We start from the raw sequence: 14507 nt of genomic DNA, 5'->3' as shown, positions 1-14507 counted from the left end.
TCAGTCTGAACATAGGGGCGTGCTACCTCTACCTGCTTTAACTGCAAACAGTGGTACAGAGCTGGCCTCCTCTTACCCATCCCAAATACCCTGTCACTAAGGAAGCAAGCACAAAGTTCCCTTTAGGATTAATTCCAATAAGAGGTTTCTCAGCTACTTCCCAAAAAAAAATGGAAACAAAAAATGTTAATGTTATGTCAAATTAAAATATTTCAGATACATTTATAATTAAGGTTTATCAAGTAACATAAAGAGTTAAATCCTAATAATTTTTGTTGTCTTGATTTATTGCCCAGAACGGTGTTCCTACAGTAGTCTGGCAATGCTACTGTACTGTTACCTTCAAAATGAGCAGATGCTAGTCACGGTAATTTAATAAAATCTTGTTTAATGAAAGCTGTGTTAAATATTTAAATGTTTTAAGTAGTGATTTACAAAATTGCAAGCCCAAGATAATAACTTAAAGAGCTCCATTTAATGTAATCAATGCCGACTTATTTGAACCGCCCAGTCAACAGCACAAGTTAAGATGGTAATGTAATAACAAACGTTTTCATATGTCTAAAACTACTGTACATACTAAAAAACAGTACACTTGTACCTGTCTTCTATCAAATTTTTGGTCTTACTCGGATCTCAAGTTCCTAAATTATGAATTTTTTAAAGTTGCAATTTGGTTAGAAACTACCAAAAACTGGTACCTTCTTTGTTCTTACTGACATAACTGGAAATTATTATTTGTAAATAACTAGATTTATGTGTCTAAATACAGAAATAATCTAAATTAAAATTAACCCCCTTAATTCTAGTTCTATTAGTTATTTTGTGATTAACATTCAAACACGGGTATCTATTCTATTTGATCCAATAGTAAAGGGATTCACGCAGAGACCAACTAAATTATGAGTGAACAGAAGTTGTATCCCAACTATTGGACTTTCTATAATTTTGCCACCTGGAGCAAACGACTTCCCCTGACCTCTAGCTGAGGCTCTGCTGTTTACGTGGAGTGGCTAACTCCTACCTTGTATTGGTAGCGATGTAATATAGTTTAACACATTGATTGTGGTAGATGCACAATTGCACATCGCAACTACTCTTACTACTTTGCCTCCCAAATTCGAGACATGTCTCGTGTCACAGTGAAGGTTTTAAATGATCTAACCAGTCTTTGAGATAGCTGTTTAAAAGTGTACATGAAGTCGACACAGTCTAGATATAATAAACATCTTTTTAAATTAAACTAATTTATTTTGAATATTGAAATATATAAAAATTCGATATAGTGTGGTATATTCTAGAACAATATCAAAAAGTAATCCGATTTATTATTTTAATAAATTCAATGGCCAAATAATAATTTAATTGTTTCTTGATCAAGCCTTTTCATAAATTGTATATATATATATATATATATATATATATATATATATACATTAAATTGTATAGATGGTAATAGCCTTATTTAATTTCAATAAACATTGAATCGCAAAAAGTACTTGCTCTGCCGGGAGTCGAACCCGGATCTCTCACTTGCCGGGTGAATGTGCTACCATTACACCACAGAGCGCTTACTTTTTCCGATTCAATTATTTTGTATTTGGCCGTATCTGTGACATATGCGTTTAAATAAGCAAACTAACATATGATCGGAAGACCAAATACCTGTCAAACGACTTATTTACATTAAATTGTATAAATGGCAATTTATATATATAAAATTGAAATAAAATAAGGCTATTGCCATTTATACAATTTAATGTAAATAAGTCGTTTGACAGGTATTTCGTCTTCCGATCATATGTTAGTTTGCTTATTTAAACGCATATGTAACAGATACGGCCACATATATATATATATATATATATATATATATATATATATATATATATATATTATTACAACAAATAATTCTTTTATTACAAAACTAAAAAAAATACATATATCGATTTGGCCACGTAATCACTAGTAACAGGACCATTTAAAATTGACTGAATTAGTGTCGTACGGAAAGAAATTTAACATTTGTACTGGTAGAACATCCTCTGGCGAAAGTAGTGTTTGCAACCATTGTTTCCAACCCATATTAAAAATCACTGTGTGGACTAATTCGCTAGCTCCTGATCTTGGTAATCTTCGTAAGTTACAAAGTTTAACTACAATAAGTTTCAGATGTTTGCTTAGATTTTGTATCAGTACAGATTATCCAATTAGCATTTAAGATTAGTAGGATTTTATTTAAAAAAATATTTGGCACAAAGGAGAACTAATTAATTATTGATGGGTAGATTAAAAACTGCATACTAAAACAAACAAAAATTAATAATCAAATATGCCTATTTTAATTTTTTTACCACTTCTTAAGTAAAAATATTATTTTAATTGACTGAGCGTTTCATTGAATATTACAAAAGTTCCAAAGAAATTGAGATGTATTAAATGTTGGTTTGGTTGAGTCTTCCATCAAATCTTCTCTTCCACATAACCAATTATAGGAAAGGTCTAGGCAGTAGATCACCTTGAAGAGGTCGTCGTCTAGCTCTAGGATTTCTCTGATGGTGGTGTTTACGTTTATGTCTAAGCTGGCAATTTCCCATAAATTGGTCAAATAGTGAACCATCTTTCTTATGTTTATGTCCATTTATCAATTCTACACCCTTTTTCAATTTTTGTCCCTTAACTTGTTCTATTTCATGTAAACTAGCTGTTTTTTCAATGATTAGTTTACTTTGTAAATTTTTATTTTGTGATATCAAACGTCCCTGAGTATTTTTTACATGCATGTTTGGACTCATCACTTGAACTTTTTCTTGATGTGAATTCAGATCTCTAGTATAAACAATACCATTTACTCTATCAGTTTTCTTATTTTGCCTGTTCAGTGTATTCTGGTTGAGATTTTTTACTGAGAAAACACCTTTTGTCTGTTTGTTTTCTGTGATTGAAGTTTTAATTTTTATTCTTCCGTGGTGGATTCCATTAATTTTACTCTTGATAAGTTCTTTCCTTTTAACATGTCCGGGATCTTCTTTTGCCTTCTTTTTTGGGACTTCTTTCGGATCCATATTTTTTGGCCATTTTTCCTGGAAATAAACACAACAGTTCAATATTTAAGATTTACTTTAGAACTGTTATTGACAAAGATAATTCATAGAACTTACCTTCCCCTTTTTTCCCTTTTTGCCTTTGGGTTTGGAGCCACTGGAATCAGCAGACTTGCTCTCAGAGATAGATCTAATTTCAGAGGAATCAACTGTCTGGGACTCAAAGTGCTCTAAGGTAGTGTCAGGTTTGGTATCCGAGTTGAATGTTCCTTCCTCCTCTATCCTTATTTCCTGGAACAGTGATAGTGTAAAGCTTATTGGTGAGAATGAGCAAATTTAATCAGATAAGATCTGAAATTTAATGTTATCCTCATTTGAAAAAACGCAATATAAATAAAACTAATATAACATAAATTGAATATTGCCAAAATTTAGGATATTTCACTCCTTTTTACATACTGGAAATTTTATTTTGCTTTTCCTTACTACTGGAAGATTCTGGAAAATATAACACAGCAGTTCCCCAACTTGTAGTAGTCTGTGGACCACTAAGTCTGATAATAAATCTTGTACAGACCACCCTTACCACAACTATAGATTATTCACTGAAATTATTATCAATTGACGCTAACTACAATAGGATTGATATCTCTTATTATTATTTATAATTTTCAAATTAATTATGTATGATGTATTTTTATAGTATATAAAATACAGTTTATAAGTTGAGGATTTTAACTTGAATTACCTCATTTTATCAAAGTCTTCAATACAACTCTTTGTTAAAATAACCTAGGTGCTTCAAAAATATTTTTCTTCTGTGATGTTTTTCTTGGTATTACTTTTGTGCTAGAATTTTTTTTACTATTGGGACATTCTTTCACAGAGATAATCTCAAATCATTGTTTGGACCAAACCGATTTCTTTAGTTGTGTTTATCAACAAAAATTAAAAACTATGTTTACACAAAATATTGAAAACACTAAGATACCATAATGTTCTTTCCAACTATTTTGGTAGGTTAAGGGTGTTTTATACTAAAATTTTTCTGTTTAAACCATGGTCAACAGTTTTTTATTATCATTTTGAAGTTTAATAAACTCTTCTTGAATATTATCATGGCTTGATGATGAAAAAAGGTTTTTTATTAGGTTTTCATAGTTTCAGTCTCATTATTATCATATTCAGGGCAACAACAAGTAAATTCGTCCTTTTCAGCAAGTCCCTTCAAAATCTGGTGATATTGAAAAGTTTAATCTTCTTCTTTAGCTATCCAGTGATACATTTTACATAAAAATGGACAAAATTTGTCATTAAATACAAATACACCACCCAATTTTTGATCTCCAAAACCTTGAAAGTTAAATTCAGTTGGTTGAAGTGGCCATAAATATCTACCAAGTGTACAAATTGCATTACAAAAATTTATTCACTTGACTGCTCCAGGAAACGCTGTATTTTTAGTATCAAGCGTGCCTACATATAATCTCTCAACAATCCATGCACCTCAGTAAAGCCGATGATTAAAAAAAATCTGAATCTGCTCATAAAGATTTTTAAATTAAGAGTGTGGCACACTACCTAACAGCATTCATTATCCTTACGACCAATTTAATTGCATACAACTATTCCGGCTTTTTTTATACTGATGCTTGTTGATGTATTACGCAATCATCATCACTGTGGATGGCGTTTGTTGTTACTAACATTGCTAAGCCCAAATGAGATCATAGTATAGTAGCTCTATTGGAACAGGATTCAGTTGGCCTGTTCCACTAAAAGTAATTATGATTTTTTTAACATCTTTTCCATCTGATTGTGTTTTAAATTCTTGAGATTTTGACTGTTCTTTAATATCGTTGTTGTCTCCTAAGTAATGAACAAAAACCAACAATGATTTTTTGTAATATTCATAAATTAGATACATTCAGAACGTTATATAAAACAGAACTAATTGGTATCTAACTTTACTTTATTGTAGCGCATTATTAGATCTCCTGACCTCGAGGACTACTAGAAAATTGAAAGTGCTAACTGTCTACATATAATGTATTCTGGTTTGTTACAGTGTTGTGGGTTAAAATGCAGCTGATAATAAAATAATATAAATCCAAATGTCTCATAATGATTCTAATACCACTTTTGATTGAAATTACATGTTCATTTTCAAATATTTCATAGTTCAAGTAAGAGATTGTACAAAATTATTTTACTATTAAATAAAATTAATTAAGAATTACTTACAATTATATGTTTTAAAACAGGACATTGTGTTTGTGTTACTTAAAGGAACCTAAAAATGTTCAATACTTTGAAATAAAAAAAAAAATACTTAGGCATATTTGAGAAATTTTATGACTTACAACATTTCATGTACAGTAAATAAATTATGTGACAAGAAGAGTATCATTTGAAACATTGAAAAGTATTACATAAAAAAATCTATATGTATTTTGTTAAGAAAAACTAAAACATAATTTATTGGTAAATAAACTTAGGATTATTGGTAAAGAATAAACAATCAAGAGGATAATTAAAAACAATTTAATATGTAAGAAATGATTAAAAATAGTCATGTAACAATTTCCCAAAAAGGTATCTCCTAAACTGGTTAGTTTTTCATCTACCTGTTTAAGTGTGTTTTTTTACTACATGTTTATATATAAATAAACAGCTAAGCTATAAACTTCAAGTTTTGAATGATTCCTTACTTTAAAAATGTACATGACTGAAAAAATCATACAAGTTATCATTTTCAAAATAGTGACTTTAAAATTTTAATGCCAAATGTCTATTATTTGGTGGAAGCCTGGTGCGTTACACCTTTTGGACCTCATCCAACAAAAAACACATATGTATACTACTTTGCTTCTCTTTGTTGAAAACTAATAAAGTTAGATTTATTACAGTTACAATTATGCTCATAACTCTGATATAATGAGAACAAGATCCTCATTTGTTGGTGTATCTAATTAATACATCTGCAATTATCATTACTTGAATCTATCCAATTGCCTAATGACTGTTTTGTATTTATTATCACAGGACTAGCAGTTCTCGCCGTTTCACATGTAATTTCACTTTGAAAAACAGGAACACCATAACCATATTATTATTTTTAAATGGCATTCCAAACAATTCTGAGATCAGTTGTAGTCACTGAAAGATATTCCAATCTCTTGATCAGTTTTAGATTTAAGTTTAAATATGGGACCTTGAAGTCAGAGAGTGAAACTGTTTTATAAGTGGCTCTCAAATTTCTCTATTATTTCATGACATTTTATTGAATAGGTCCAACGATTCCATCAACAAATAAAGTACTTTAGGCCAGTGTGTAGAAATCCTGAGTGTAAAGGCTTTTCAGTGAAAACACTTATGATGTAATATAGCATGGCATTTTACTCTAGTTGATTAAAATCCCAATTTAAAAATCCAAGACAGAAAAGCTTCTGCACGTAACATGACATTTGTAAACTGTAACTGATTTTGACAGAAGAATAACAACATTTACTACCACCTATTTAAATGAGTAAAAATTATTTTGCTTATTATTTATTATTATAAGCCAAAAAGGGAGACTACTAGGGCATAGCACGAGGGATTTTTGAAATAGAAATAGGCCTATATTAACCAGGGACCCTAAGATGTCTATGTAAAATTTCAGTACAATTGGTCCAATAGTTTTTATGTGATTATGTAACAAACACACAGAAAGGCACCATTAGATTTTCATATAATAGTATAGATAGTATCAAATATTTTTAATGCGCAGGAAATATGAAATATAATTATGGAACGGAAACTTAAAACTTTGCGCCAAGAATCAATCTAACAGGTTTTCCCATTTATTTCAACATTTTGCCTTCAAAGCACCAATCTGTGCATTATATATTTTCAAACACTTCTCCAAACTATTAACCCTTTGGCCGTTGGACGCTTAGCGCAGCTGTCTAGCATAAATCACCATGATCTAAATCACTGTGTTTTTTGTACTTTACTTAAATCATTCTAAAAACTTTACTATTAAAGCATAATTTTTTTTTTGTTTTTTTTCCCTTTGACTATACTTTAAGATAAACATATCCAATCAAAGCTTCATTAATTTTGTATATTTAAAAATTACTAAAACCTAAACTAAAAAAGTTTTACAATGGAATTTTTCTTTTTAACTCAGAAATCAATATAAATAAAAATACTTTATATATAACATTTTTTATTCTATTACATGTAATAATGGAGATCTGTGATTATTTCCAAGAAAATTGAATGATAACTAACACATCAATAAATTATTTAAAATATGGAAAAATCTATTTAAAAGATATTCTTACCAGTCTTCTTAGTCAGTAAGGTCAGTGGAAATTTGACCTTGAAGATGTTTTAGACATACTATTCTTGTACATTACAATTTTTAACAATGTAATACGTACTTTAGCAGAAATTCAAATTCAAAGTATTTATTGCACATCAACATTTGAATAATTATATAAATAATACAAAAATATGTATTATGTCTATAAAAAATAATAAAATCATCCTTATTTCATATAGCTTGTAATAGTTCATTTTATGGTGTAATAATGAATAATTGCATGGGTTGGGATTTTTAAATTGACTAGTTACTGTTTTACTTATTGTTTGAAAAATCTTCCAGCATTTCATTAACACTGTAATAAGCTTTTTCGATGAGGAGGTTTTCAATATTATTTTGAAAATTATAATTTTTAAGCTCTTTTAGTTATAAAGGTAAACAATTATATAAGCGAATTCCCATATATAGTGGACTTTTTTCAAATAAAGAAGTTTTATAAATTGGAAAGGCAAGAAGATTTTTGTATTGCTCAAATGTGTTTGGATTTTTATGGACTAAGTTCAACAATTCAAAATTATATAAATATGGTAGTGTGAGTATTTAAAAAAAAATTTAAATAGCAGCCAGCAGCTCTCTCTAAAGTTTGCACCAATCATTGCACTCAGAACAGCTCTTTGGGCTATGAATACTTTTTCAAAATCAGGAGATAAACCCCAGAGTACAATACCATATTTCAGAATTGATTGTATATAGGCATAGTATACAATTTTACAAGTAGAAATAGATATTGAATCTGCTAATATTTTTATTGCAAAGCGAAAAGAGCCTAATTTGTTTACTAGATCATTAACATGAAATTTCCAGTTTAAATTCTCATCAATTTTCAGTCCTAAAGACCTATGTTAATTAACTAGGTTTAATCTACCACATTTTAAGACATTGTAATTGTTTTTTATGCATTGCATTTGTTTCAGTTTGATTTAATTAAACCAAATTTAATTTAGTCCAGCAGAATTGAACCATTCATCAAGTTTATTTAGAGTTTTTACGATTAATTCCTCCATATTCCTTATGTTGATTTCTTGAATTAAAATATTTATATCGTCAGTGAATAAAATAATATTAGTATTTTGAAAGTCAATTGGTAAAATGTTAATGTAGACTAGAAAAAGAATTGGACCTAAAATTGTACCTTGTGGAACACCATAAGCTGCGCTTTCCCAATGAGACATAACTTTAACTGAATTATCATTCATAATAGTTCTTGTTTTCTGTCTTTAAAATATTATTCTAAATTGTTTAATGCTTTTCCTTTAATTCTAATTTGAGATAATTTAGACAAGAGCAGTTTATGATTTACATAGTCAAAAACCTTGGATAAATCACAAAAAATACCTGCTGTAGACTCATCCAAGGCCATTGAAGCACTATTGAGAAGGGTGTAAGAACTAATTCAGTGCTACTGTTTTTCCTAAAACCATACTTCTCATTACATACTAGTTTGTTGATTTCTAAAGATGTTGTTATTCTATAATTTATTGCCTTTTAAAAAATCCTTGAAATATTGCTCAGTAACTAGATGGGTCTATAATTAAATATTTTATAATAGGTGAATCTTTTTTAAATTCAGGAATAACTTCTGATAATTTAAGTTTACTTGGAAAGTGTCCGTGATTAAATGATTTATTTATTACATTGGCTAAAATCAGTCTTAATACATTAACAGACAGTTTTAACAGTCATATAGGAATACTACCCCAGCCACATGCCCTACTTTTATTTAAACTACGAATTTTTTCTACTTTCTCTATTGTTACAAACTGAAACAAATTTAACTCTGATTTTGGAACACTTGCCCTAGTATTAGCATGGTTTTTCATTACAACTTTGGGTAATAACAAAAAAACAAAAATTATTATATAATTATGTACAAAACTTGTGTTCAAGATGCTCTCCTCTTCTTAGCACCTGTGCTTTTGTCAAGCACAGGGGATGGACATCTTTATTACAATGTTTGCAGTCATAGTGAGTTTTTTCATAAACATTAAATGTCTTAGGTTAATCTTTAGTGATGACAAACCACCAAACTAGGCCTCACTATCTGTTTAAATAGCAAAAGTACGAGTATAGTGATACTATGAAATGTCCTCATTCGAGGACATCAGCGGATCTTGCACAACATCCTTAAATGAGGCCAATACATCCTGGTGCCCAACTGTCTCGTGGACTAGTCAAGATCACTTAAAGCAGTAGAGAAGGTGTTAAAAGGGATCCAGTGAAAAAATTTTAATTTTACAACTCTATAACTGTAAATAACATGAAAAAATATTAATTTTATTGCAAGTATCAGTGTACTTGTATTTTATGAGGAAACGATAGTTGGATTCACTAGACAATGCTTTTAGAATTACAATATCGTAAAAATATATACCTGATCAAAAATAAGACAAGAACAAAGGTTTGATTATATGGAATTAAACTCAAGGGATACTGTACCCTTTTAAAACCAGAACAGATCTAGGTGTTGCAAGAGGCTGGAGGCCTGAACAAAAAATCAGAGTTGGTTTCTCAAATTTAAGAAAATTGATAAAATCATGGTTGCTAGACACATGATAAATACTAATATTACACCATTATTTAACCCTATATCAAAGAAACCACTCACTTCACTTGTGGTCACCCTGGGACAATTGTTGAGATAGCTATAATCAGATTCAGATTTTGCACCAACATCAGTCACGTTTTTATCAGCTGTTATAGAAGAGCTTGATACTTCACTGGCCAGATAGTACACTGAACATACCAGTAAGGTTCCTAGACACATTTTCTTTCACAAAACGAATAGTTTGATAGTTCATGATTGTAGTATCAGATAGTCTTTATGTGATATAATGAGCGATAAACAATCAGCCAATGGGGTTTAAATGAAAATAATCCTAAAATATACTTTTACGTACATTTACTCCATTAATGTGTTCAAATAAGAAAAATATCCATTTCAAAATATACCCAAATATAAAAATAACAATGAAGTATCAAAAATAAATATCAGTCTGTGATTTAGGTTCCTTTTTGCCTCCTTTCTTATATTGTATATTGTACTGAAATAGTATAAAATATAACATTTTGGTTTATTGGAGACATTTAATTTAAGACATTGCCCCTCCTTTTCATAAAATCGTAAAAATGGTTCTTGAAAATGTCTGTCTACATGAGTGTATGTATTAACCATAACTAAATGAACTGATATTTTACCACATTTGCTATTTGGGTCATTTGCCAATTCCAGACAATTTTTTAAAAATTTTTAAGACAAAAGGTTAAATTGCTTCTAGAACTTGAATTGAATCATAATTATTAACATCCTTTAATTAAATGGCGTACACTGCATCCAGTAGTTCTTTGAGATTTAGTTTTAATTTTTGTTTAAATGACATTTAAGAGTCTAGCTGTTTTGATACAATATTAACCATTAATTGGTTGAAAATGTAATGAATCCCATTTTTATCAAAATTGTCTTAAACCATTTTGATAATGTGTAAAGAAATAATAGTACCTAAGATAACTTAACCTAGACCATCTAGAATTATTCTGTGGAACTATTGAAACAACAAAATACAATTTCAATGTGAAAATGCAGAAAGTTTGTAACACATTGAGAATAATTTTATTAACTCATTCTAGTTGCTGAACCAATGTAACAGAGTGCTGTGTTCAACTTCTGGGTATTATTTTGCATTATTTATTAGCAAGTACAACGTAAGTATCAGCCAGAAACAATTAGAAAGCTTGTTTAGAGCCCCAGTGTACTACCAGAGACAACAGAAACTACATTAAGTAAAAATATAAAATTTTAGTTTGGGTTCTTAAAAATCAGCAGTCCCAAGTGTGTTTTGGTTGGATATTTATATTTTTGTTTCATTTTATAAAACTTTACTGTTTAAAACTCAAGCATGGAAAAATATTGGTATTTTTCATGAACATCTGTGAATCTCTCTCGATAGGAAGCTGAGGCATGAAACTTTGGATCATAAAGTGCTTCTATACAAAATATTTTTTTTAACTCTAAATCTTATTAGACTGTGAAAATATGAGTATTTTATTTTATGAGCATTTGTACATAACAGAAACTATTGAACCAAAAATATAAGAAATTCAGTAAGATAGAGATAACTAAGAGATGTTCACTCTCCAATCCTCAGAACTCTGTTCACTCATTTAGTACAGCAAACAGGTGATGTAATGGTATTTTGATATTGCTTTCTCTCTAAAACTCATATTCTTCAAAGAGTTCAAAATACCTTTTCGGTGGAGTCTCCCTAAGTGTTGGGCTTGTTGCAGCCGTACTGGTCGCACCTGCCTAAGGCCGGCCCTGTATGAACTGGTTGATTGACAAAGCCTGATCTCATATATGGTTTTTAGAAAATTAAAGTTCCTATTAACTTACCATTTTGTTTGTTTATTAAGTAACTGATGTAATTCAATTTTTGTCTGTAGCTAAATTTCAAATTAGTTGACCTAGAGGGTTGAAATTTAGTGTGAGGCTCCACCTCTACTATCTGTACATTAATATTTATACGGAAGGAGTACACTACACGATGTGTTGTGTAACAGGCTCTGCTAAGATTGCATGTAAAACTGAAAGCTTATAGCTCATTTTATTATAGAGATGTCCTGTGGTCGGGTAGACAGAGAGACATCATACAGGAAAGACATTTTTACATTCTACCAGCAGATAATAAAGAAATTGTGTCAGCTTACAAAATGATTGGCCTCAATGATGCTCAGCCAAATTTCATGCAACATGTAAATCCGCAGATGATCTTTATCAAGATATCTTGCCACAATATACACTCACATAATTTTTTTTAATTGAGTTAGGTTTTGTGTAGGGTATTTAAATAAAAAATTTTAGCTCTATTATTTTTTCTTTCTACAATATGAATACTCATATGAGTCTTTTGTTATTACTGAACAATGGTAAATGTCCGGAAAAATCCTTGATCCTTCTCATATGACTGACTGCATTCAGCTTTTTTATAAATTCATTCTGCTATTCTCTTGTTGCCATAAGACCAATGTAAAGATATTTGCTAATGCTTAGCCAAATGATGGAGTGACATGCACCATCATCAAACTTTTTATTACCAATATATAAAAGAATCTTCATGCAAAAATGCGTCTATAGGTCAGTTTGTTTTTGATATATCATGCGGACAAACATAAATGACATTTTTCTAGCCCTACAAGTGATAGGCTTCGCTAACGTTCAGCCAAAAAGGTAAGTATTGATCAATAATTAGGAGTCACTGTCTCATGATGCCATCCAAGAGGTGTCCCTGGCTTTAAGAAAGTACGGGGAAGGGGAGTGTGGGTACACTGACCGGAAGTCTGGTGTGTGTTTAACTTTGAATGATCACATAAAAATCAGACAATCCTTATAATGTATACTGATTTGATCTTTAGTGACCAAAAACTATAATGTAATATTTTGTAACTTTTAAATTATAATCTTTAGAGATGTGTTGTGTTTGATACAATTTTGTTATCCGTCCAATGGGTCTAAAGAGAAATGAATCAATATAATGATGTGGTTTTTAAAACATTCTGATTTAGTGATAAAAAAAGCTGAGTTTGTTAGTAATAAAGCTAGAAAACAATAATCATTGCAATAGTTTTACCTCACTTTACAAACTACATCTATGTAATAGTTTTTCATCCAAATCAGTCTGTTTGGTCATTCACATATGTGCAGATAAACAAATCCTTTAAACAATTTTTTAACTTGCTGAAGTGGAGACCCAGAGTGGATATTTACATTGAAAACTAAATTACATTTCTTTGACCATATAATACCTCTTATTTTATATAATTTATGAGAGAGAGTACACAAATTTAAAACATTTCTAATAATGTGAATATATATATAACACTGACCTCACTAGTGGTGGGCCTATACTTGGGGACATAACTATCGTTGACCTCTATTGTGTGTTCAGAGCCAGAGAAAGTTCGCACTTGTGGTGTGATATTGTAGATCTGTGTTGAGTCCACATCTTCTAGGCCTTTTCGTTCATAGTACAGTTTGAATTTGAGATCTTCCGAGTTCTCTTTAAATTCTTTTGACGGTAGTTGATCAAAATAGTCCTGTACTTCCTGAGTCTTCCCAGTCCATTCCTTCAGGCACATGTCCTGCATCTCTTTGGTGGAGTAGTAGGAGTTCTTTGCAGAACCGGAATCCTCATCCCGAGATGTGTCTTCTGTTGAGATTGTGTACTTCAACTGGGCCAGCAAACATAATGTCAGTGACAAACGCATTGTACATACTCTCTGGCACCTCAGCCATGTTGTAACCGGATTAGATTTTATTCTTATCAGATCGACGAGATAGTCGTTCTCACCAACTGTGATGTGTTCTTTAAATTTAGATTAATCTAAATTTAAGTAGTGATTGAAACTCTAGGATGAAAAACTATTTCATTATTTTAATATTAAATTTGCTCATAACTTAATCAAACCATAATGTTTATAGTCTTATTGTCTGCAGTATTTAGGGACCTGAGATACCTTGACTGTATAATAACACTCTTTGATTTACTATTTAAAGTTTATTATTATAATTGTATCAAAGAAACAAGATGAACAAAAATGAACAATATGGTGTTCATAGCTCTTCTACAATCCTAAATGCAATTGGAATTAGATTTGGAATTTATACATGTAAACTGAACTCCCTGCAAAACTAATCATATTAATATAAGTGTGAAATTTTGTCAAGTACTCAATTACATGGAACCTAGAGGTGAGATTTTGATGAAATTTGGTATGTGCATTGCATATATATAACAATAAAACATAGACATATCTTCATTCCAAAAAACCACCAATAAATTCCCTTAAAAGTAATTTTTAAAAATTGTATTGTCAAGATGGGCAAAATTGAGTCAAAAGAAAATTGGAAGGAGGGAGTGAGTACGGACAGATATAAAATGTCAACAAATCACAATCTATAACATCAACTAAATATGGTTATTCTATTATCCTACTATTACTTATAAACAAGAGACTCACATAAAATTAAAAGGTTTTAACATTTTGGATATTTATCAATGTAGCTCATACAATGCACTTTAGGAAACCATGAGAGTTAT

General features: G+C 30.2%; 1 protein-coding gene across 2 annotated transcripts; it reads right to left on the bottom strand.

The window, feature by feature from the left end:
* Positions 1-2360: 2360 nt before the first annotated feature.
* Positions 2361-13721, bottom strand: LOC124354485. Of its 2 annotated transcripts, none has more exons than XM_046804979.1 (3): positions 13294-13721; positions 3162-3335; positions 2361-3083 (listed from the first exon to the last, which is right to left on the bottom strand). In XM_046804979.1, the coding sequence occupies exons 1-3, from the start codon at positions 13672-13674 to the stop codon at positions 2490-2492; spliced, it is 1149 nt and encodes a 382-aa protein (XP_046660935.1). In that variant the 5' UTR covers positions 13675-13721; the 3' UTR covers positions 2361-2489. The 2 variants fall into 2 exon arrangements, with proteins under 2 accessions (XP_046660935.1, XP_046660936.1); XM_046804980.1 differs by lacking the exon at positions 13294-13721 and adding an exon at positions 10022-10234.
* Positions 13722-14507: the final 786 nt, after the last annotated feature.

Source organism: Homalodisca vitripennis, chromosome 2 (genome assembly GCF_021130785.1).
Source record: "Homalodisca vitripennis isolate AUS2020 chromosome 2, UT_GWSS_2.1, whole genome shotgun sequence".
NCBI classification, from domain to species: domain Eukaryota; kingdom Metazoa; phylum Arthropoda; class Insecta; order Hemiptera; family Cicadellidae; genus Homalodisca; species Homalodisca vitripennis.
The sequence above is the reverse complement of the archived record's forward strand: the minus strand, read 5'-3'. Positions and strand labels throughout refer to the sequence as shown.

Excerpts from the sequence above, each read along its gene's own strand:
- LOC124354485 (XM_046804979.1), bottom strand. The coding sequence starts at position 13,674 with ATGCGTTTGTCACTGACATTATGTTTGCTGGCCCAGTTGAAGTACACA. Across the intron at positions 3,336-13,293 it reads ATAGGCCCACCACTAGTGAG|GAAATAAGGATAGAGGAGGA; the intron begins GTCAGTGTTATA and ends TCACTGTTCCAG. Across the intron at positions 3,084-3,161 it reads AAAAGGGAAAAAAGGGGAAG|GAAAAATGGCCAAAAAATAT; the intron begins GTAAGTTCTATG and ends GTTTATTTCCAG.